The sequence below is a fragment of the Poromitra crassiceps genome (assembly GCF_964638095.1).
Source record: "Poromitra crassiceps genome assembly, chromosome: 13".
NCBI classification, from domain to species: Eukaryota; Metazoa; Chordata; class Actinopteri; order Beryciformes; family Melamphaidae; genus Poromitra; species Poromitra crassiceps.
Window position 1 is genome coordinate 44,413,142 of NC_139644.1, and position 24,536 is coordinate 44,437,677.

The window sequence follows — 24,536 nt, forward strand, 5'->3', positions numbered from 1 at the left end:
CACGTGATCAAAGGGGTCCCATAAACACGAGACAGGACAAAAGTGACAAAGCAAAGCAAAATGAGACAGACACTAATATCAACTGTCCACAGGTGATGTGGCTGTGCGTACCAGACTGACCTCTCGAGGGCCGAGGCAGACGCCATTTTAAGCCCCGTATGGACAAAAAGACACCATAAGATCAAAAGATGAACAGCCACAACAAAGACATAAATATTGATCATATCTACATGCGAAAGGGGGATGACTGTAACACTACGAAACTGTGATATATGAACAATATTAACTAATTTTCTGTGATATTATCTCTCCTCAGAGTCACCTGTTTGAGAGCATCCAGGAGGGCAAGTATGAGTTTCCAGACAAGGACTGGGCTCACATCTCAGAGGGAGCCAAGGACCTCATATCCAAGCTGCTGGTCTGGGATGCCACTCTGCATCTCAGTGCTGCTCAGCTCCTCCAGCAGCCACTCTGCGTCTCAGTGCTGCTCAGCTCCTCCAGCACCCACTCTGCGTCTCAGTGCTGCTCACGTCCTCCAGCACCCCTGGGTGCAGGGGGTAGGTGTCTTCTAAACTTCTATTGACACATGACTACTGGTACTCTAATTCATCCAGTGGCATTTATTAGTAATACACTTAGGAGTTTATTTCACAATCTTTATTTAGTGGTTATTTCAAAGTTAAAGTGTACATGCTGGTGTTTTCATTTCCCCAGAATGCTCCAGAGAGAGATCTTCCAACTCCTCATTTTCTCCAAAGGTAAAACCAGATAGCTTTGAAAACTATGTCAAATTCATCTCTAAAGCCCTTTAAACAATTGTCAGTGCTTGTGCAAAGTGCTTTACAGAGCAACAAAGGACATTGATAAATACATTTTAATTAATTAAATTAAATTAATACATAATAGATAAATAATTGTATTACTTTCTGAAGACTGGACAATGTGTGGTGCGTTTATATTATTACATTATACTTTTATACCTCTCAAACAATTTCTGTTGCTCTGCACAGCCCAGCTTTATTTTCCAACTTTTCTCAAAAGTTTCACAATCTAGGCCGTCCAGGTAGTGTAGCGGTAGATTCCCTGCCTACCAACACGAGGGTCGCAGGTTCGCGCCCCCGGATTAGTCGGGTGTCGGGCAATGGGTCTGCGGGTGGGAAGCCAGATTAAGGGTATGTGTCCTGAAGCGGCTGGCATGTCTTGGAGGAAGCATGGTGCTAGTCTACAGCTCTCCCCAGATTGGCAGAGGGTGGAGCAGTGACCCTGGGCAGCAGAGCAGGGGGAAATTGGCCAAGTACAAATGGAGGGGAAATCTGAAAAAAGTTTCACAATCTAAGCTTTTACTCTGAAGGCAAAATCGCTCTACTTCCTGTCTCACCCTGGTTAACTCATACAGTAGGTAACTTGACGCAGCAAAATCGCACCACTTCCTGTCTAGTCCTGAGCAGGAAAGCTAACTTTTACTTGGTCCCACATGTTCTTTTGGGCATGAAGTGTCCTAAATGAGAGCATTCAACCGTGTGTGTGTGTGTGTGTGTGTGTGTGTGTGTGTGTGGGTGTGTGTGGGTGTGTTTAGGTGTGTGCGTGCGTGTGTGTGTGTGTGTGTGTGTGTGTGTAGGTGTGTGCGCGCAGTCAGAGAGCCCAGATCCAGCCCCACAATGTCCCTGGCCTTACGGATCAGTTTGTTGAGTCTGTTGGCATCCGCTGTAGTGTTAATTTTGTCGGCTATTTTTTTATTTAGTCTTAGTCTTAGTCCCGTGTTAAATGTCCTTGTTAGTCTTTGTCATATTTAGTCAACCTCATCCTGTTTTTATTTAGTCAAGTTTTAGTCGACTAAAAGTTTGAGCATTTTAGTCTCAGCTTAGTCAAATAAAACCATAAGTATATTAGTCTAGTCTTAGTCAACAAAAACTGTTCACATTTTAGTCTAGTTTTAGTCAATGAAAACTGTTGAATCTGCTGATGCGCTTCACTAGTAATGGTATTTCGAAGCAGTGTTGGCAACTCTTTCCCAGGGAAATTAATGCTGACCCTGCCCACCCGGGCCAGTGTCGGCATATTTACAGTCCCTGCTCAGCCCGCAGCTGAGGGGAGAATGGAGGGAGGCTGGCTGTGCTGTGTGGAAAGCACTCAGACCTCTCTGGATATAATGTAGACAAGCAAGTAGCTGTACATTTTGGGAACACAATGCCTCATACACATATAGATAAGACCCTTAGCTAAGACTGGGTGGATTCTGTTGTAACTACTGCAAATGTTTTTCAGACAGCTAAATGTCAGCTAGATCTATGATGCTGCAACACAGGAAACTGAACTGCTGCATTGAGGGGGGGAAACAGTCTATAATTAGTGTTAATTTTGTTGTCTATTTTTAAATTTAGTCGTAGTCTTAGTCCTGTGTCAAATGTCCTTGTTAGTTTTTATCATATTTATTCAACCTCATCGTCTTTTTGTTTAGTCAAGTTTTAGTCGACTAAAAGTTTGAGTATTTTAGTCTTGTCTTAGTCAATGAAACTAAAAGTCTGAACATTTTAGTCTCGTCTTAGTCTTGGGGAAAAAGGTAGTCGACTAACATTTTTCGTCGACGAAATTAACACTAATCCGCTGCCTTCAGCCTGCTGCCCCAGCACACAATAGCATACAGGAAGGCACTAGCCACTACCGACTCAGAACATCCTCAGCATGGTCCGGCAGACGTTGAAGGACCTCAGCCATCTCAGAAAGTAGAGACGGCTTTGCCCCTTCTTGTAGAGTGCATCAGAGTTCTTAGCCCAGTCTAGTTTATTGTCAATGTACACTCCAAGGTACTTGTAATCCTCCACTATGTCAACACTGACCCCGTCGATTGAAACAGGGGTCACCGGAGCCTTGACCCTCCTCAGGTCCTTTGTCTTTGACACGTTGAGCTGCAGGTGGTTCTGCTCACACCATGTGACAAAGTTGGCCACCACATCCCGATACTCATCGTCGTCGCCATCTTTGATACATCCCACTATCGCAGAGTCGTGAGAGAACTTCTGAAGGTGGCAAGACTCTGTCTGGTAGGTGAAGTCCGTGGTGTAGATGGTGAAGAAGAAGGGAGAGAAGGCCGTCCCCTGTGGTGCTCCTGTATTGCTGACCACTCTGTCTGACACACAGTTCTGCAGGCGCACATACTGTGGTCTGCCAGACAGGTAGTCCACAATCCAGACCACCAGGGGGGCATCCACCCGCATCGCCGTCAGCTTCTCACCCAGTAGAGCCGGCCTGATGGTGTTGAAAGCACTGGAGAAGTCGAAGAACATGACTCTCACAGTGCTGGCCGGGTTGTCAAGGTGGGCGTAGGCGCGGTTGGTCAGGTAGATGACAGCGTCCCCCACTCCCAGTCGGGGCTGGTAGGCGAAATGGAGGGGGTCTAGGGATGGTTTGACCATAGGCCTGAGCTGCTCCAGGACGAGTTTCTCCAGGGTCTTGGCTTTTTAGGTATAGGGACGATACAGGACATTTTCCACATCACGGGGACCCTTTGGAGACTCGGGCTCTTGTTGAAGATCAGCTGTAGCACATCACAAAGCTGGGGGGCACAGGCTTTGAGCAGCATGGGGCTGACGCCATCCGGGCCAGCTGCTTTCCTAGTGTGTAGCCTCATAAGCTGATTCCTCACCTGGTCCGCTGTGATGGTCAGCGTGGGTGGGGGGGGGGGGGCATCATCAGCTCTGAAGCCCTTTGGGGGGGGGAGGGGCGGTGTAGCCTCGTCTCTGGGTGACGGGGTATAGACAAGTTTCCTGGGCACTTCCGGTTTGCTTCCGGACTCGGCCGCGATCGTGTCTGTCGGTTCCGGTGTTTGTGAATACGGAGAAGCGTAACGTACTACCGTAGTAGCCATAGCGACCGCCGAAAAAATGCAAACTTGGGATCATTCTGCGAGTCTCCTATCTAATGAAAGAGTGTCTATCCCACACCCGTTGACACTGGACACATGGGAAGATAATATGTGTAAATGGCCGAACGTAACTACAGGCAGGATTATAGCGTATTTTGAGGAATCAATGGCGGTGGATGGCAACGCGATGAACAATCTCAAAAGCTCCGAAGCGTACCAATATCTCCACAGCAACAAAGTAGGTCGGGTATGTTGTAACGCTATGTATTTCATCAAATTACCCCCGTTGTGAATGAATATTACGGCTATTATTCCAGTGTTGTCATTAAGAGGCCGATTTCGCAGCAAGAATATTTAATTGGTCGGCACGTCGTTCTCGGTAAGGACGCTTTTGTTATTGAAACAGACAACATGCATGCACACTCCTACTGTAGCCTATCTATCTGCATTTGCAGACATTCATGAACCCATATCTTCTGGACATTGCCTTGATGAAAAAACAACGCAGCTAAAAGTAATAAGTGCGACAGTGTCAGTGCAGAGTGCAGACAGCGCACAACTTGAATCTCCAGCAATAGGCTACGCACCTTAATCTCTCCCACTCCACACCTGGCACCTGCGTCAGCTCTCCTGCACTCGTTCTCGGCTCGCATGTGGCTTTATTGGTGGTAAGCATTTTGATTCATCTCCTCATCATACGAGCGTCGGGCAACAAGCGCGAGCCATTGATTGATTGATTGATTCGCCCGAGTAGGTAAAAAGGCTTTTTACCTCCGCTAAATTGACAGCCTACGTCGGGTCTCTTTTGCTTTTGACGGCGGCAGGCACGCTTCTGTTTCTTTCCTGCCGTCTTGCTGGCCTCGGCTGAAGTAGGCTACTTGTTGCATGATCTCGATTAAAAAAAAAGGACTGGCCTAGCAAGGGATGTCTGTTTTGACATTTCGGTTTCCTCCTGTGTGTTTCCTCACAGCGGGTCCAGCGCTGGCCGGCGGGACTGATGCTGCTTGTTGTGCAGCTTTTAAACGGCGCTCTACAGTAAAGAAAGCGTCTGCTATATTTTTCTTTTTCACCAACACTCAACATACAGGGGGCGGAAAACATATGATGTAATAAGTCTCTATTTAAGTCGTAGCTTATTGGCAACATCAGGCTGCTGTGGACGCTATGTGGACTTAACCGGAAGCCGGGGACATATAAGGCTGCTATGGCGCCGCCCTAGGCCAGCGCTGGGAAACTTGTCTATAGCCTGGGGGATGAGGGGGAGGGGAAGGTGATAAGCCTGGAGGGCCATCAGCCAGAGCCGGAGGGGGGGAGGGGAGGGGGGGGCCACGACCCGTTCCTTGATGGGCCACGACCCGTTCCTTACACCCTACCAACGCCAACAGCTGCTCAAGAAAGTCAAAGAGGTGAGACTCTCTTCCAGCCATCCATCATGCAGGAACTACCACAGTGAGAACATCACATCACGTCACATCACACATGCATTTCATTCCAGGCTTCTTCCCTATGGGACATTTCCATACTTCCTGTTTACATTTGAAACCCCTCCTAAATCCAGTTGTTAGGGTTGTCTTTTTTTAATTGCAAAACATGTAGTACAAATGTACAAAGGTGATTTAATAGATTTCTTATTGTTGGAAGAATATATTGTTTTAGTATATTGTTTGCTACGCTTTTCAAAAACAATAAATAAAGACTTTAAGTTGGTGAATATGGTTTTATGGATGTGAAATGTTGCTAAAATGTCTGCCATGTTTTAACTGGGGTCTCTCTGGGATTGTGTGTGTGTGTGTGTGTGTGCATGCATGCGTGTGTGTATGCGTGAACACGCGCATGAAGGTGCATGGCCACATCCGCTCCATGTCTCCGTCCCTGGTCGCTCAGCTGGGTGGACTAGCGGTGGAGATGTCAGAAGCAGAGCTGGGCACCCTCCGTCTGTCCGAGCTGAGGAGTATCTACGCCATGGGATCAGTCAACACCTGGACAGACAGACAGGTATCAGCTTCGGTCATAGCCGGAGACATATTACATCCACTGTGTTGTGTGTTCACTCGCTTTCTGAAACAAATTGTACAAGTAGCACTGGCATGCTATACAATACAGGGTGAAGGTACAAGTACGTTGCTAATACATCCACCTACAATCCTGTTTGAGGCTATTTTACGCTCACTCATTCTCTCCATGGCTTTCATCCTAGCTGGCTGTGCTGTTCAGCCGCTTGTTAAACGCCACCAAGCAGAAACCTTCACAGCTGGACTCCAGCACTTTTGTGGCGATGGGATACATCGTGTGTGGAGCTAAAACAACAGAGATGCGTTTTTTCAATGCTGTGGAGTTCAGGTGAGACGTGTGTGTGTGTGTTTATTAGGGGTGTCAAAAATAATCGATTATAAGATGCATCGTCGATGCGGACGTGCACGATTCTGCATCGATTCACAAATGTCAAGAATCGATTATTATTATTTTTATTTATTTTTTTAACACGTTGAGTGCCAAGGACGAGATATCTCGGCTTACATGATCCAACCGTTGAGTGCCAAGGACGAGATATCTCGGCTTACATAAACATTTTTTTTTTTTGACGGTGGGACATCGATCAACCCCTTTTACGTCTCCTATCCCAGAATTGGAGGAAGAGAATGTGTATAATCTATTTTACCGACCAGCTAGGTGGCGACGGTGCCCTCCCGACAGAGAGAAAGTCAACCAAAAGCAGCCGCCTCCCGCGGCTGCTTCCTCCATTCTCAAGGAAATGGCTTGCCGATTTTACAGTCATCAGTCACCAGACTCGCCGCTCTCGGGCCGCGCCAGCAGCAGCACACGGGGGATTGCAAATTTGCATAATATATTATGGGTGAAACACACTTTGAAACGCCCGCAGAAAGGCCAGAATCGCACGCATTCCGAAAACCCAGAAACGAACGAGCCTCATTCTCATACTGTAGGCGGGGACGCTTTCGCGCTGCTGCGGTGGGGGGTTCCAGAAATGGACTGGGTGGGCAGCATAAAGCCTAGAGTCGCACGGGGCTTCATCGGGGCTCTCAAACCCAAGAGACGAGTGAGCCCTATCCACACTCGCTGCCAGGGAGGGAGGCTGCTCAAACTCGCTGCCAGGGAGGGAGGCTGCTCAAACTCGCTGCCAGGGAGGGAGGCTGCTCAAACTCGCAGCAGCAGCAGCAGAGCACTCGCTTGTGACAAACGCAGGCTGAAAGCCACTAGACACGCCCACGGAGGGAGGAGTTGAAGGAGAGGGCGTTCGGAACTATATTGTTTGGATGTCTGATCTCTCACTGATGCCAAAAATAAATGGTTAAAGTGACTGTTCTGCCTGTTTGATTGAATTTCACAAAACTGCGATTATCTCAGCTTTCACTCTCAGACAGCTGAAACCATGCTGTACTCAACGGCTAATATCTACATAACTACTAACTCTACAAACTAACTCTTTTAGACAGAGAAAGCACACATTCTATTAGTACTTTTGTGAACTTCGTGTTCACAAACTCCAAGCAGAAAAGAATCCTCGGCTCTTGTAAAATGAGCCAGAATCCTCAAAAAACGGCCTGGCAGAAGCTACCTACAGCAAAAAAAAAACGGCTGGCAGTCAATGTGTTAATAATCAAATAAAATATAATGGAAGTACATGCAGTTGTTTATTTTAATTATGGATCATAATACAATGCAATTCCAAATGCACTTTTATTTTAAAAGTAGTCACGCAGTGAGAAAAAAGAAAGTGAGAAAAAATAAATCATTGGGGAATATTGGGGGAAAAAAGTGATGCATTGATTTAAGATGTATCGAGATGCATCGATAATCGAATCGAATCGAATCGTAGCCCTCTGAATCGTAATCGAATCGTGAGGCTAGTGAAGATTCACAGCCCTAGTGTTTATACGTGTATATTAGGGCTTTCACAGTCAACAAAAAAACACTAGTCGACACTATGCATCATAATCAACTAATCGTTCATCTGTGGTGAAGAATAAATACATAAATTGAACATAGATTTGTTTGAACACTCATTTTCCACATGACGCCATGTTAAATCAACAGAATTGAAGGTACTTATTCACCTTATTCTTTGCCCACACATGGACGCTTCCGCATTACGTCATTTCGTAATAGTATTTCCGTTTTAGACTTGCCAAAAACCTCGCAGGCAAGATGGCCGCCCACACTCTCCTCCTAAACTGGCAGAATTACTCCCCCATAAACTAACATATCTTGGCCAATAAGTATGTAACATACAAAATAAAACAACCCGTAATATCTTAATTTTATGTAGAATGCAGAGGACATGTAACTGTTTAGTTAAACTTGCATTCCAGGAATATTGTGCTCTAAAGATGACGTTAGTGGAGTCGAGACTGTTTTGTCCTGAAACCCACCTAGGTTGCGCCAGGCGTAACCTATGTGGGATTCAAAATAACGCATCCGAGATAGAAACGTTATGAATATAGCCACGTTTATAAAAAACAAACTAACGCTGGTGATCCGTTTGGAAACAGTGTTACTCGAAATGGTTAAAAGTTATATCAATTTGGTCATTCAGTGGCATTTTACTGCCATATAACATAACTAACTAGCGGCTAATATTAGCCACAGTAGGCAACTAGCGCTGAACCGGAAGAACAAATACGTTTGCGTTGAACGCGGAAGAGAGAAAAAGTGGGTGTGGTGAATAAGGTGAATAGACAGAAAGACTCGTCTATGTTGTTACTGAAGTCAAACAGTCGCTATCTCCAACTCAGACAAGCTGCTGGGGTGTAATGGCTCATTTGTAAACAGCCTCTCAGAGCCAATCAGGACTCTGCTATTTCACATATCTCCACATTGGTCCCGCCTACATTAAGTTAACCCTTTACTGGCTGTTTTTGAGACCCTTTTGATGAGAATTGATCATTTCTATTGTGTGAAAAAAATATATCTTCAGCGGTATTAATCGACTAGTCAACTATTATTTGGAAGTAGTCGATGACTACTAAAATTCAGTAGTCGTGAATACCCTAGTGTATGTGTATATATATCTATTATTATTATACTATTATATTGTATATTATTATACTATAATATTATTATCTATTTACTAGTATAATATTATTATACTAGTATTATATATAAATACTGCTGGTTTAAAAATGGGCTGTACATTCACAAAAAGATCTATATATAGTGTGTATATATGTATATACTGTATGTGTGTGTGTATATATATATATATATATATATATATACACACACACACTATATGTACTGTATGTGTGTGTGTGTGTAGATATATGAGGACCGCTTTTATGACTGTTGAAGCATTTTCTGAAAATCTCATAAAAAAACGCATTTACACTGTATGCTTCATTTACACTGTAGCTTCATTTACACTGTAGCCTACGCTTCTGTACTGAAAATCATAAAAGTCATAAACTTTTGTTAACCACAGACCTTATTTCAAGCATTCAACCAAAATCCTCACACATAAATCCCATTGACTTTTACACATAAGAGGCGGAAGTGTTAACATCCAGGTCCGGACTCATTCCTGTGGTACTTCTGTCCCCTTTACTTACTGTGTGACCTGCTGTCTCCCCCTGGTGGCTGCAGTAAGGCTGTGCTGTGGCTGGGTCAGCTGAGGCTGTCCTGCTCACCAGACCAGTTGCTGGCTCTCGTCGACCTTCTGCAACACAGTCTTGCATTTGGACCCACAGGTAACTGGAAGACTGATGTCTTCATTGAGATTGGAGTTCTGGCAGGTAAGACACATCCACTCTCCTCATGTTGAGCACCCTGATATGAACAATCCTCTCTGTGATCATCTGCTAAATGTGATTTTTCACTCAGTTATGTTGGTGGCTGTTTAGCTCTGGGAGCATTGATGCTACTTCACTTTCTCGTTGTGCAGCTGGTCTTCCAGATATGTCCATGTCAGCTTTGGTGAGGGACCAAATTGAAGGAATCACACCTCTGGCTATCTCAATGATACCACCTGAGCAGTTTAGTGTAAGTCTTAAATGACTATTATTACTAGTTTACTGTACACTGACCTGACTTCCACAAAACAAGTCTATGGAGTTCTATTCAGCTTTTGTTCTGGGACCCGAAATGTCTTGTTATCTATGTTGGTGTGTTCATCTTGACAATTCGTGCCTCCCCTCATTTGGCTCATGTCACCTTCTGCAGGTGGTGTTTAACCCGAACCAGATCAGCATGTTCTCCTATGAGCAGGCTGTGGCAGTAACAGCTGAACAGGAAGCAGCCCTGTCAGGTAACCAGTGGAAAGCCCTGGGTATTGTGCTGTCACCCTGGGAGGACAGGCCTGCCGACTTCAGAGGTAAACCACTGCAACTTGGATCATTAAAAAAATAAATTAAAAAGCCCATTGATAAATTAGAAACATGTACTTAAAGGCCCATTCCGTTGGTTCTGGCGAGAAATAAATGTGCACAAAGTGTTTATTATTGGCACTGAGTGAATGCGCCTTGACGTCACTTAAAAATGGCGACCAGGGGCGTTTCTCTCCGACCAGCCGTTCAGAAGATACATGGAAAACCGCAGTTTCGAAGTGGATAGCATCTCCCGCCACAGCTAGAGGATGTGACGTCTCGCGCGTTCACGTCGAGCTTGTCTCTTGTCTAGACGCTAACAGGAAATGGCTGAAGTAGCTTTTAACGTTACGCTCGTCGCTAGCTGCTAGCTAAAGGAAACAACAAACACAGACTCCAGAAAAAGTCCAGACTAAATAAATAAATATTTATCTAATGAAGCCCGTCTGGCCAGACAGCAGCAATGTGACCGACATCGGGGGGGAAACTAGAGTCAGGACTGTGTTTTCGGTTCATGAAGGGAACTTGCTGCTTGTAGCTACTGTAATGTGGTTTTGACCAGATAACGTTAGCTGCTTGCTAATGGATTTTCAAGATTTTTACTGTCACTCCGTAGTACAAGTATCTGACCACCTGGTCAGAAACTCTGCTAACATTACCGTCTTGTGTGAAGTAATGCAACCCTAACGTTAGTACCGTTATGCTTATGGTCATGGAACATTATTGTTTGACTGCATTTAGCTGCGGTGGTGAGTCGTTAGCTTCATGCGGGGGTCACCCCTATGTTCCCACAGCCCAATGTTCCCACAGCCCTATGTTCCCACATTTCTAAGATTTCAGCCCTATGTTCCCACAGCCCTATGTTCCCACATTTCTTAGATTTTTTTTTCTTCCAAAATAAGGCCCTGTGTTCCCACATTTCCCAACAATAGTCTTGTTGCACAACCACACCAGTCTCAAAGTTTTGTGTGCCTTTGATCATGCAAGAATACACATGATCATGAAAAAATACACAATATGACTAGCACTAGTTAGCAATTCATCCATATCAGATTTGGCCCCAGCCCCCTAAACTACAAGAAGTGGTTTGCACTAGTTCTCATAATGTTCCCACGTTTACTAAGATTTACTTACTCTTTGTCTGTGTGCATTTTAATTTTTAATTTTATTTTATTGTATTAATGAAGAATCAAAAAGGCATTCACAATCCAACTTACACAATGCATCACTACGAATGACTGAGTAAGGTCAAAGAGACAAAAAACCACAAAAAATAACAAAACACAATGTGATCTAAACGTTTCGATGCAGAATGTTCCAATTTGCACCAAATTTGGTGAAGGCGTGTTGCGTGGAACACTTTTTTGTTGATCACGATCCGTCCATAGTTGTTTCTATTGCGACAGTTTGAAAAACCAAATGCACTATTTCGTAAATACTACAGCACGGATTTTCACGATATTTGGTGGAGAGGTGTAGTTCCGACGACCCCCTTATATTTTGATCGTAATTCGCGGCCATGCCCCATTGGTGCTGAGTGGTCCACAGTGTTTGCTCAGATGGCTGCTATTCATGGAAGCTTGATCCCTGGAAACCGTGGAGGAAAGGTTTTAGTTGTTCAGAATTTCTGTTTCCACCGTCATGAAACGAGAGGAGAAAAGATCCATTGGCGTTGCTGGCGCCAGAAATATAAATCTTGAAATAGTCTTCAAAGGACAGCACTTGCAGATTGCCTGTTCCTGGCACAAAAATGTTGAGTGAACTGCATAAATAGTGCAATAAAGGTTGAGTTAACTGCATAAATAGTGCAATATTTTTATTTATTTAAATAAATAAAAAATTAATCTTATTTTGATTGTTTGCTAGTAGCCCTGGCTTGTGGACATGTGCTGTTCTCTGGCATAATTTTGACACGTCCTTTGCTAAACTTAGCTCCTTAAGGCCAAAATACACCGAACATGTATGTCGCGCAAAAAAACGCGCCGCGCCTTTTAGATTCAATTATATTTAATGTAAAGTCTCACACCGGCCGTGGCTTGTCAGCATGCAACGCGCAGCACACGCGCTGCTCTATGTTACGCCACTGTTCTATTTTCAACGCGTTGCTGCTCTATAAAATAGTCAAGAAAGGGCTGTGGGAACATAGGGCTGTGGGAACATAGGCACGCTCCCCTTGATGCTAACTAATAGATTTAGCTATATTTATAGAAATTACCACCAGCCCCACTAATAACGTTACTGTCTTGTGTTGATAATGAATGAATCTAACAGTCGGAAATATGCCTAACGTTAGCCTACTGTCTGTTATGCTTACGGTACATTGTTTGACGGTACCGTACACACAGGGGGAGCAGGCTATTTCCTGGCTTGTGCAAACATGAGTATCCACTTCCCGCAGCCAGCAGGCTCTGACTGCAGTGGGACTGCACATACTAGTAGCATTAGCTTGATGCTAATCGCGGCTAACTAATATTCATTTACATTTATAGAAATTACCACCAGCCCCACTAATAACGTTACCGTCTTGTGTGGATAATGAATTTAACAGTCCTAAATATGCCTAACGTTACTGTTATGCTTATGAAACATTGTTTGATTGTTCAGTTTGGTCAACTCCAGGCATTACCATACATACAGGGGGAGAAGGCTATTTCCTGGCTTTTGCTAACATGAGTATCGACTTGCCCGCAGTCAACGCAAGCCAAAACACGACCAAACATGCCACAATAACGTCCCCTAATTCATCCAGAATCCTTCCTGGGCATCTCGAGGCTGATCTGACCGATAAATTGTCCAGGTTGCCGTTTTCAAGTGACTTTTATGAGTTAACGTTACAAAGCAACGAACAGCTCTGCTGTTGCCAGGCAACTGCTTGTGCGCGTGCGAGTATGGTGCCCGCGCGTCAGCTCGTTCACACGCTGCCTGCAGTTACACTAACGGCCACCGGCGTCAGTAATAGTGAGTTTTGACGGATTGGGCCTTTAAGTTCACAAAAATCACATCATTTGTATGATCTTGGGACAATCCACCAAAATGGGTAAACATGAACAAACCTCTCAAAGCTCAAAACATTCACTTAAATCGCATGATTTGACAGTGGCTTTTCTTTATTTGTAAGACGTTTATTTAAACTCTGTTAGGGAAATGTTCTTTGATTTTTCGAGCGCCTTCATTACATTACATTACATTACATTACGTCATTTGGCAGACGCTTTTATCCAAAGCGACTTACAATAACACATTTTTTGTCAGCAATAGAGCAATCAACTATGGAGCACAGTCTATGACAACTACAACTTCTGAAGGAACAGTGGTACAAGTTTAGGTTAGTGGTACAAGGTTGGTTAGTTTTTTTTTTTTTTTAAGAAAGAGAGAGAACGAAGTTAGATCAAGAAGGGCCCAGATGGAGCCTGAACAACACTATCCAGCCACACATTCTAGCAAATAAACTGATTCAATATAAATTGCATAATTCAACCATCGCCTGGTGCATGAGATATCTTGTGCCTCGACCTCAGTTTGTTAGGCTGGACGACACTGTATCAGATATCATCTGGACAAAAACTGGAGCCCCTCAAGGAACAGTTTTAGCTCCTTTTTTCTTTATTCTTTATACTGCGGACTGCAGACATAGTGAGGCCATGTGTCATATGCAGAAATTCTCTGATGACACTGCTCTTATTGGTCTCATCAACAAAGGTGACGATCGGGCCTATAAAAAGGAGATTGATTTATTTGTTTCCTGGTGCGATGACAATTTTTTACTGCTCAATGTTGAAAAGACCAAAGAGCTAGTTATTGATTTTGGGAGGAAGAAGGCAGAAGTCTCCCCTGTCATTATTAAAGGGCTGGAGGTAGAAATAGTCCAGTCTTATAAGTATCTCGGTGTCCACCTGGACAGTAAGCTGGACTGGAAGAAGAACACAGATTCTGTGTTCAAGAAGGCCCAGTCTGGACTTTTCCACTTGAGGAAGCTTAGATCATTTGACATCAGCAGGTCACTTCTTCATGTGTTCTACCAAGGTATCCTAGCTAGTGTCCTTTTCTATGCTGTGCTCTGCTGGGGGGGCAGCCTCACTGTCATGGACAAAAATAGGATAAACAAAATGATTAAAAAGGCAGGCTCAGTGATTGGCCTTCCCCCTGATTCTTTGGAGATGATTATAGCCAAGAGAACAAGGAGAAAATTGAATTCTATTCTTTCTTATGAAGGCCATCCTTTGTTTAATGTATTTAATGCCCTGCGCAGTTCGTTTAGTAATAGGCTTTTGATGCCTCAGTGCTCTACTGAGCGATTTAGAAGATCTTTTGTTCCTGCTTCTGTAAAATTCTTTAATGAACACTGCTAGCCTTGCTTTGTGAGGCTCTCTCTCTCTCCACTGTATTATTGTTATTGTGCTGTATGTTACTGTTTCTTGTTTGTATCTGTTCTCGCTCTGGTGGCAAACCATGTTTCCCCTCGGGGATTAAGAATAAACACCATACCATACCAAAAGAGGCCTGACACACAACATGTAGCTAACAGCTCTGAACACATGTAGCTAACAGCTCTGAAACACAACATGTAGCTAACAAACATGTAGCTAACAGCTCTGAAACACAACATGTAGCTAACAGCTCTGAAACACAACATGTAGCTAACAGCTCTGAAACACAACATGTAGCTAACAGCTCTGAAACACAACATGTAGCTAACAGCTCTGAAACACAACATGTACCTAACAGCTCTGAAACACAACATGTAGCTAACAGCTCTGAAACACAACATGTAGCTAACAGCTCTGAAACACAACATGTAGCTAACAGCTCTGAAACACAACATGTAGCTAACAGCTCTGAAACACAACATGTAGCTAACAGCTCTGAAACACAACATGTAGCTAACAGCTCTGAAACACAACGTGTAGCCAGGTCTGAAACACAACATGTAGCTAACAGCTCTGAAACACAACATGTAGCTAACAGCTCTGAAACACAACATGTACCTAACAGCTCTGAAACACAACATGTAGCTAACAGCTCTGAAACACAACATGTAGCTAACAGCTCTGAAACACAACATGTAGCTAACAGCTCTGAAACACAACATGTACCTAACAGCTCTGAAACACAACATGTAGCTAACAGCTCTGAAACACAACATGTAGCTAACAGCTCTGAAACACAACATGTAGCTAACAGCATTCTATTTTCCAGTTCTATTGGTTTGACCCCTGTGTGTGTGTGTGTGTGTGTGTGTGTGTGTGTGTGTGTGTGTGTGTGTGTGTGTGTGTGTAGGGAGAGACTCATCGGGGCTGGCACTGAGCCCCAGTCCTCTGTGTCTCATGCTGATGCTGCTGCCCTGCCCCACCATGCCCTGATCTGCCCCCATCCACCCTGGCTCATGACCTCACTCACCCCTGGCAGACGACCTCACTCACCCCTGGCAGATGACCTCGCTCACCCCTGGCAGACGACCTCGCTCACCCCTGGCAGATGACCTCACTCACCCCTGGCAGATGACCTCACTCACCCCTGGCAGATGACCTCGCTCACCCCTGGCTCATGACCTCACTCACCCCTGGCAGATGACCTCGCTCACCCCTGGCAGATGACCTCGCTCACCCCTGGCTCATGACCTCGCTCACCCCTGGCAGATGACCTCACTCACCCCTGGCAGATGACCTCGCTCACCCCCACTCACCCCTGGCAGATGACCTCGCTCACCCCCACTCACCCCTGGCAGACGACCTCGCTCACCCCTGGCTCATGACCTCACTCACCCCTGGCAGATGACCTCACTCACCCCTGGCAGATGACCTCGCTCACCCCTGGCAGACGACCTCGCTCACCCCTGGCAGATGACCTCGCTCACCCCTGGCAGACGACCTCACTCACCCCTGGCAGACGACCTCGCTCACCCCTGGCAGACGACCTCACTCACCCCTGGCTCACGACCTTGTTTAACCCTGGCAGATGAGCTCACTCCTGCTCCAGCAGGAGAAACCTCTTCCACCGTGAAGATGATCTCATCTGTCTGTGCAATACGGTATCTCTCTGAAATGAGCAGCACTTCACCATTTCTGTTTGCTTATGAGTTTTGTCATTTATTTGTGTAACTATCTCTTTGACATATCAGCAAACCGCACTGAAGAAACCAAAGGAATATTATGTAATTTAAGAGATTAAAAAATATAGATTTGCACAGTATATCATATAAACACCCGCTGTAGAATGAGTATCCTTACACATGAACCTGAATGAAACCCAGCTGTACCGATGTAGCCTTCTCAGGGATGCAATGCCATACCCAGAACAGCAACTAAAATACTTTAAAGATTTAAAAAGAGTTATTATGAGCAACTCCTTATGCAATACTATGTTGTGCGAACCTGAAAAATCTATTTTTTTAGAAATGACAAAACGTCTGCTATAACATAGCTATAACATTTGGTACATTTATATCTATCCTAAATTATCTTGTTTAAGTAGCCTTCATAAAGCTTAATAACAACTGATTCACTTGGACTTGTCTATTCATAGTATTCCCATGATGTCACATGCATTTCCGACCAATATGGCACTTTACACTACACACAGCTCATTGGCTGTGTGGTTAATCACCTGTTAATTGATTACAAGCAGACCAAGATGTCTGTGTGGTGATGTCACAGAATACTATCAATAAACCACTGGTCTACTTGTTGCTGTGAGTTTTGTATTGTTGTGCTAACATTCTGGTATGATAAACATGGACCTGGAACCATTCTGCCTATGTTTGAATCTGGTTTTCTATTTTGACACTTATGAGCACTCAGTGCAGACTCAGAGTAGTTAACTGTTTTAATACATGTCAGTTCGTGAATATATTAGTTAATCATTAGATAGTTGCTGATTAGTCGGTCAATTCCTGAATAGAGTGGTTAATGATTAGTAAATGTGAAAATAATATTAATAATTGAAAACAAAATATTCAAAAAAGACTTGAAAGGTTTTAGTGTCCGTACCGGGATTCAAACCACAAACCTTTGGGTTGGAAGGCATGGTCTTTCACCACTGGACTACAGCCCAGCTCAAACACACAGCACATGCAGCAAGTCAAATAGATGTGGTTAAGATCAGGGTTTTCTTAACCACGACCACCATATCAATTGGGTTAGGGTATGGTCGTGGTTAAGAAAACCCTGATCTTAACCACATCTATTTGACTTGCTGCATGTGCTGTGTGTTTGAGCTGGGCTGTAGTCCAGTGGTGAAAGACCATGCCTTCCAACCCAAAGGTTTGTGGTTTGAATCCCGGTACGGACACTAAAACCTTTTCAAGTCTTTCATTGGGAAAGCCATAACAAAACTGCCTAGAGATCCATTGTAAGTTACCTAGCTGATGGTCTAGGGGTTAAGGCGATCACCTTAACAGCCGCATTGTATGCGGAGAAGTGCAGGTTTGATTCCTGCAGGGGATTTGAAGTCGTCTCCCCACCCCTCCCTCCTCCCCACCCCTCCCTCCTCCCCCCCCTCCCTCCTCCTCTCCCCACCCCTCCCTCCTCCTCCCCCCCCCATCTCCCCCCCCTCCTCCCCATCCCCCACTCCCTCCTCCCCATCCCTCCCTCCTCCCCCCCCTCCCCTCCCTCCCTCCTCTGCCATCTCCCGGCCTCCTTCCTTCACCGTGTTCTCACTCAACCACTCTACCATCTCTGCAGGGACTGTGCCTGCTCCCCTCTCTCTGCAGGCTCAGTCCCTGCGGAGATGGTAGAGTGGTTGAGTGCGAACAGGGTGAGAGGAAGGAAGCCGGGAGATACATAGATAGATGGCAGAGGAGGGGATTTTGTTGGAGACGGGAGGAGGAGATGGGGGGGGGGGGAAATGGTGGTGGACAGGTTGGAGGGGTGAGGGAGACAGGAGGGAGTGAAGGGGAGGGAGACAGGTGGGAGTGAAGGGAGGAGGTTGGGGGGGGAGGTGCCTCTCTTGCTATTCTCTACGCAGGTGCAACCTCCTGCATTGTCTTTGTCCTCTCTGTCCTCTCCTCCCTCATGTCCTCTCTCTAGCCTCCCTACCTAGCCTCCCTACCTCCTGTCTGTCCTCTCTCTCTCTCCTCCTGTCCTCTCCTGCCTCCTCTCTCTAGCTCCCTACCTCCTGTCTGTCCTCTCCTCCCTCCTGTCCTCTCCTGCCTCCTCTCTCTAGCCTCCCTACCTCCTGTCTGTCCTCTCCTCCCTCCTGTCCTCTCCTGCCTCCTCTCTCTAGCTCCCTACCTCCTGTCTGTCCTCTCTCCTGCCTCCTCTCTCTAGCCTCCCTCCTGCCTCTGTCCTCTCTCTAGCCTCCCTACCTCCTCTCCCTCCTCTGCCATCTATCTCCCCGCCTCCTTCCTCTCACCCTGTTCACTCTACCATCGCTGCAGGGATTGCGCCTGCAGAGGAGTGGGTAACTTACAATGGATCTCTAGGCAGTTTTGTTATGGCTTTCCCCACAAAGGTTTTATTGTACTTTATAAATTCAACAGATCACTATTCAAAACTTGACAAGACAAAACTGAACTAAACCAGTAGGCTAAGCCCCTGCAAATGGGTCCAGTTACAGTATGTAGGCAGCAGTCCTGGTGCCTTCCCCTGTCAGAAGCAGGGACATGAATCCCCCATTGAAGGATGCAGCCCCTCCTATGCAGAGACAAACATAATTAGTTTTCAATTAACCACACAATACAACAAGAGTCCCCTTCAACACAACTATTATTACCGGTACATTGACTTTCCCATACATCAAACCTAATCATTTATAATGACTCCAAGTAGTTTAACCCCTCAAAAATTGGTTTTACAGATTTTCACAATTGTTTAAACACATTAGACACAATGTGCACAACCTGAAACTGAACATGCAAAGGCATAATTCTACTGATAAAGCATTCATATAGTGTTTTCCATTCTGCACACCAGTGTTCAATGGGTGCTTAGAAATGTCTACTCATATGATGTATGTGTTTGTCATTTGAAAAGAAAATACCATTTAGTGAACAGTTAACACCGTTTTGAGGGCAAAGTGTGCTTTTGCAAGAGAAGTGTAGGATTTTGCATTTTGTGTGTGAGTTTTGAGATGGGTAGTGAGGTAGTCTATTCATAGTGTTTTCCATTCTGCACACCAGTGTTCAATGGGTGCTTAGAAATGTCTACTCATATGATGTATGTGTTTGTCATTTGAAAAGAAAATACCATTTAGTTAGGGATGCACCGATATGAAAATTTTGGCCGATGCCGATAACCGATATTAACATTGCTGTTATGGCCGATAACCGATATTTACCGATGTCGATATGATCTGTATAAAACCACATTTTTATGATCATCACATTTTGTACATACTGAAAAACACATGTTAACACTGAATTTGAAAAAATTATGCATTTCTTTATTTGCAACGCCTTTGGAAAAGCCCATAAATCATAGATTTACTGCATTATTTCATATCAATGTGAAGAATTTGGCTGATAATGATAACCGATATTAACATTGCAACATCTGACCGATACCGATATGACCGATATGTTAAAAAATGACTAACATCGGCCGATACCGATATGATTGCCGATATATCGTGCATCCCTACATTTAGTGAACAGTTAACACCGTTTTGAGGGCAAAGTGTGCTTTTGCAAGAGAAGTGTAGGATTTAGCATTTTGTGTGTGAGTTTTGAGATGGGTAGTGAGGTAGTCTATTCATAGTGTTTTCCATTCTGCACACCAGTGTTCAATGGGTGCTTAGAAATGTCTACTCATATGATGTATGTGTTTGTCATGTGAACAGTTAACACCGTTTTGAGGGCAAAGTGTGCTTTTGCAAGAGAAGTGTCTATCAAGAAGGTAGTCTATCAGGAAATGTGTTTAAGCAATTGTGAAAAACTGTAATCAATTAACCCCCCCCCCCTACTCAACCACACTTGGCATGTTCCACTGCTCCCCGTCTACAAGTGAGGTTGGACCTCACAAGTGAGGTTGGACCCATCTGCCTCCGTTTCGCCTCCTCAGTCCAGACCAGGACACTGAGAACTGAGAAGAGGTGAGAAAACACACGTTTTGCACAATGTTTCCCAATAAAGTCATTAGCTAATAAAATGTCTCTGTGTTGTTATTTAAATAGTTTATGATAATGAGTTGATAGTTGATGATAATGTATGAATGCTACTCTTGAAGATGACAATTTTGACATTTTATCATTGTGTACGTTTAACACAGAGGTTCTCAAATGTTTTTCAGCCAAGGAGCCCTTACAAGATAGAAAATATACCTCATTCTGATTTGTGATTTTGGGCTAAGCTTAATTGTTTCCACGGTAACGTGCTTGACTTTTAAATTGATAGGTTTGTTAGATTAGAATGTAATCCATGAACCATTTTAGATTTAAAGCATACAATATTTTCGTGGAGCCACCTCTCATCTTTTGCTAAGCCCACTGCTAAAGTTCCACAGCCTTTGTTTAGCAGAAAAAAACATTTGGGACTTTGCTAGACAATCAATATGTCACAGAACCATATTCGCGGCTTTTATTTTGAAATAGCTCTGCCGTTAGTGGACCAATCGACACCAAACCACCTCTCATCTTTTGCTAAGCGCACTGCTAAGGTTCCACAGCCTTTGTTTAGCAGAAAAAAACATTTGGGACTTTGCTAGACAATCAATATGTCACAGAACCATATTCGCGGCTTTTATTTTGAAATAGCTCTGCCGTTAGTCAAGCGATCGACACCAAACCACCTCTCATCTTTTGCTAAGCCCACTGCTAAAGTTCCACAGCCTTTGTTTAGCAGAAAAAAACATTTGGGACTTTGCTAGACAATCAATATGTCACAGAACCATATTCGCTATGACCATCCACATGTCCGAAATTCAGTGCCAGACTACATCTGGTTCATAGCAGCACACACGCCAAATTTGAGGTCAATCGGGCAAACGGTCTTCAGAATAAACTGCTTTTTGTGTTGCCAGTAGGTGGCGCTGTGACTAGACTGTGGAGAAACAGAATGGCCATAACAGTTGTATTTCTACTCTTTTATTTGTATTTCTACTCTTTTATTTTTTTAGGAAATACAACCGTTGTTACAAAGGTGAAACTACGGATATTGCTCTTTGACGACGGTCCCTAGATATTCAGCTTGCCGCACGCACTCAGAAGGATATTCAGAGTCGTTCCTCGGCAATTGCGCGATAACCGCTGCGGTTGGGGAGTTGATCAAAGCTGTGAAATGTCGGCCTCGCGTATCTGTACAAAATAAGACTAATCTGGAATTAATTGGTGCCGTTTTCATGAAGCTATTACAGTTAGAAACGGGTAAAACAGGCGAATATCGAATATAAAACCAATTTCACCCCGGTCTCTTAATATTGGATTTTAGTGCTTAGAGTCACTGCCTCACCTGGACGCTATTCAAACAAAACGTGAATTTTTCCATTAAAAAAATAGCATAAAATACAAGAAGCACTCATGTGCAGTCGCAACAAAATCCCATTACTTTCCCTACGGGTTCAAGGATTTGACTAATTCCATGACTTTTAAAGTGCCTGGAAAACAAAGATTTTGAAATGCCATGATTTTTTTCAGGTTTCCAGGAAACCCTAACGTTTCACTAACCGTACTCAAAAAACCATGCATACAACATAAACAAAAATGACAACAGGCAGAACATTTGGATTTAAAGTCTAGTTAACCAGCTAACAGTAGCTAGCTATTAGTACTCTCAGGCGTTAGGCCTGTCGACCGAGTTTGACTTGACGTTATTCCTCTTTCAACTTACCTTCGATGACAAGAAAATGACTGATAAAATGATGATCATGACAGCTTTTGCCATAATGGTAACATTCGTTTTTTTACCGATTCGCGCAGCATCAACAATAATCCACGTTTATGACACGCAAAATCGTTTAATTCACCTCGTTGATTAACTTAATGTTACTCATCATAATCATTATTGTTATGACTAGTAGCGGTAGCGGGCTAGCAGCTGCTCGGCTACTTCCTGTATTGGCACAGGACGTCATGGTCACATGCTGCTGCCTTCCATTCAAAGTCGGGAGTCGGAATATCCATGTTCCGCTCTGCGTTCCAACTGCGTGGATGCCTACAAACATGGACGCTAGAAGGCTACCGCTGTGCATGCTTCGATCAAGCACAAATCAACTATATGGGAATCGAAATGGCAACTAAGTTGTTTCATAACACAAAGTGAAACATTTGTGAAAAAGTAACTGCTTACTTATCACCGTGTGTGTCTCTTTGTGCGCCGCCATGTTGATTGTGACGTCAGATTGTTGCTGCCCAAGTTTCCCACTCGGAATTCCGTCTTGAATTGCACTTCTCCCTGTCGTAGGTCTTGTTTCAAAATTCCAAGTGCAAAGGAATGCACGGTTACCCACTGCTTTCTGTTTCACGTAGCCTGGATGGAAAAACCTTGCTCCGACTCCGAGTTTTCCGGCTATGGGCGGAAGACCGTGCTGTGCTCCAGGAAAAATATTCCGCTCAATTTTGTGTTCCGTTTAGAAAACATGGGCGACGCGAGTAAGATGCCAAACCACAATTATATCGTCTGGTGACGTCGCGGTCAAGACGATGTTTGCTGGGTAACGTTAGCTAAAAAAAAAAAACTTCGTTTGGTATGGCCATGCTTCTTATTTTTTCTCTAAATCGTAGCGACTGCCTACTGTTGCATTTCTGTGGGGGAACGAAAACACTGCAGCACAGGCCACCGGAAGACGGGGGCGGGTCTTCTTCTGACTTCCTGCCTCAGTAACGCATCTCCCCCATGGGCTCCGCATGGGCTCTCCTCTGTCAAAGGAGAGATCAGGTACGCTACGCAGGACAGAGCGGCCATGCCTCGAACTGGTTTCCGCCATATCTATGGTTTCCGCAACTGCTTCCGCATGACCTAAAGTGTGTCACATGGAAATATCAACCAATGAGCTGTTAGAATTTTGTTACAACGCAGAGGGGAGTAGCTAGTTACAAAACAAGCCGTGTGGCGCTTGGCGCGAGGTTTCTTGTTGTGGGAGTGCACTGCTAGTGTTTGCTTGGCGTGGACAGGCTGCAGGCGTTGGCAACTTTTTACTTTATTTATGTATTTTCGTTGGTAACTTAGCATTGTCCTGAAATGGCGACAGAAGTTATGAAACGAGCCATAGTGAAGATACAATTACTAAAGGTAAGGTTATCGAGTCTGAGCGTTTCTCACTCATACTGAAGCGCCCGGCTAGCGGGGTAGCCAACAAGCTACCAGTTTAATCAGCAGCATTTTGCAGTACTGTATTTAAATGCTGCTACATGTAATGAAAACTAAGCTTAAGCTTAAGTAGGGACACTCTGGAGTTAACGTGACGCCACTTACTGTACTTACTGACTGCTGTAGGCTACAGTAAGTACAGTGGCGTCATGTTATGGGGCTAGAGTTAACGTTACCCCGCTCGCCGGACGCTTCTGGCTCATACTGAGCGCATTAGCGCCCGGCGAATGCAACCCATTTCACATATTAAATTTTGCCATTTTCACGTCTGGGTCTAAAATCCCGGCTCCTACCTGAGTCTTCACGTGAAGTGAAGACGCTATCCGATGTCAAACATCCTCTTCTTTTAATGACACCTAGTTGTTGCATCCAAAATGTTGCATAAAATCCACTTTTCTGTCTTTCAAAAACCGAAAAGCATTTATTTGGAGCACCTCGAGCAACCCGGAAGTCATTGTTCCGGGTTGCTTCAGATCAGAGAAGAAGAAGGGGCGGTGCTCCAGATACATGGTTTTCGGTTTTTGAGCGACAGAAAAGTGGATTTTATGCAACATTTTGGATGCAACAACTAGGTGTCATTAAAAGAAGAGGATGTTTGACATCGGATAGCGTCTTCACTTCACGTGAAGACTCAGGTAGGAGCCGGGATTTTAGACCCAGACGTGAAAATGGCAAAATTTAATATGTGAAATGGGTTGCATTCGCCGGGCGCTAATGCGCTCAGTATGAGCCAGAAGCGTCCGGCGAGCGGGGTAAGAGTTAACGTTACTCCTGCTGTTTTACTGGGGGTCGGAGCTCGCTCTCTTAACGCCAAACTCAATGCCAAAACCTGTCCGTTTACTGTTGTCTTGCTTGTCACTAAGACAAGTGCTATACGAGGGATCAGCCGAGCAGTATTTTGGTAAACAAACCGCGTCACTGGGTGGCAACGGCAATGGAACCTAGTTCCATTAGCGCCAAGTGGCGCGAGGCGTGAGTGTCTGACTCTAGCCCTGGTGTGACAGCCTAAGTTTATTTATTTGTTGGACAGGCACAGTGGAGATTAAAAGATGGTAAAAAAGCAAAGAAGGGTAGTTTTCATCCGCCGGAGACTTCAGTGTTTCATTGTGGAGTTGTT

General features: G+C 44.5%; 1 protein-coding gene across 1 annotated transcript in view; it reads left to right on the forward strand.

Annotated features, from left to right (window-relative positions):
* LOC310788581 (uncharacterized protein) overlaps window positions 1-9,641 on the forward strand; it is a gene marked incomplete at its 3' end in the record, with an annotated part of 28,185 nt that extends 18,544 nt beyond the window's left edge. The window contains exons 12-16 of the mRNA XM_083650112.1: window positions 317-557; window positions 715-758; window positions 5,702-5,857; window positions 6,060-6,202; window positions 9,464-9,641. Of these exons, the coding sequence (XP_083506238.1) occupies window positions 317-557; window positions 715-758; window positions 5,702-5,857; window positions 6,060-6,202; window positions 9,464-9,641 (762 nt within the window). The remainder of the gene's footprint in view (window positions 1-316; window positions 558-714; window positions 759-5,701; window positions 5,858-6,059; window positions 6,203-9,463) is intronic.
* Between the last annotated feature and the right edge of the window lie 14,895 nt (window positions 9,642-24,536).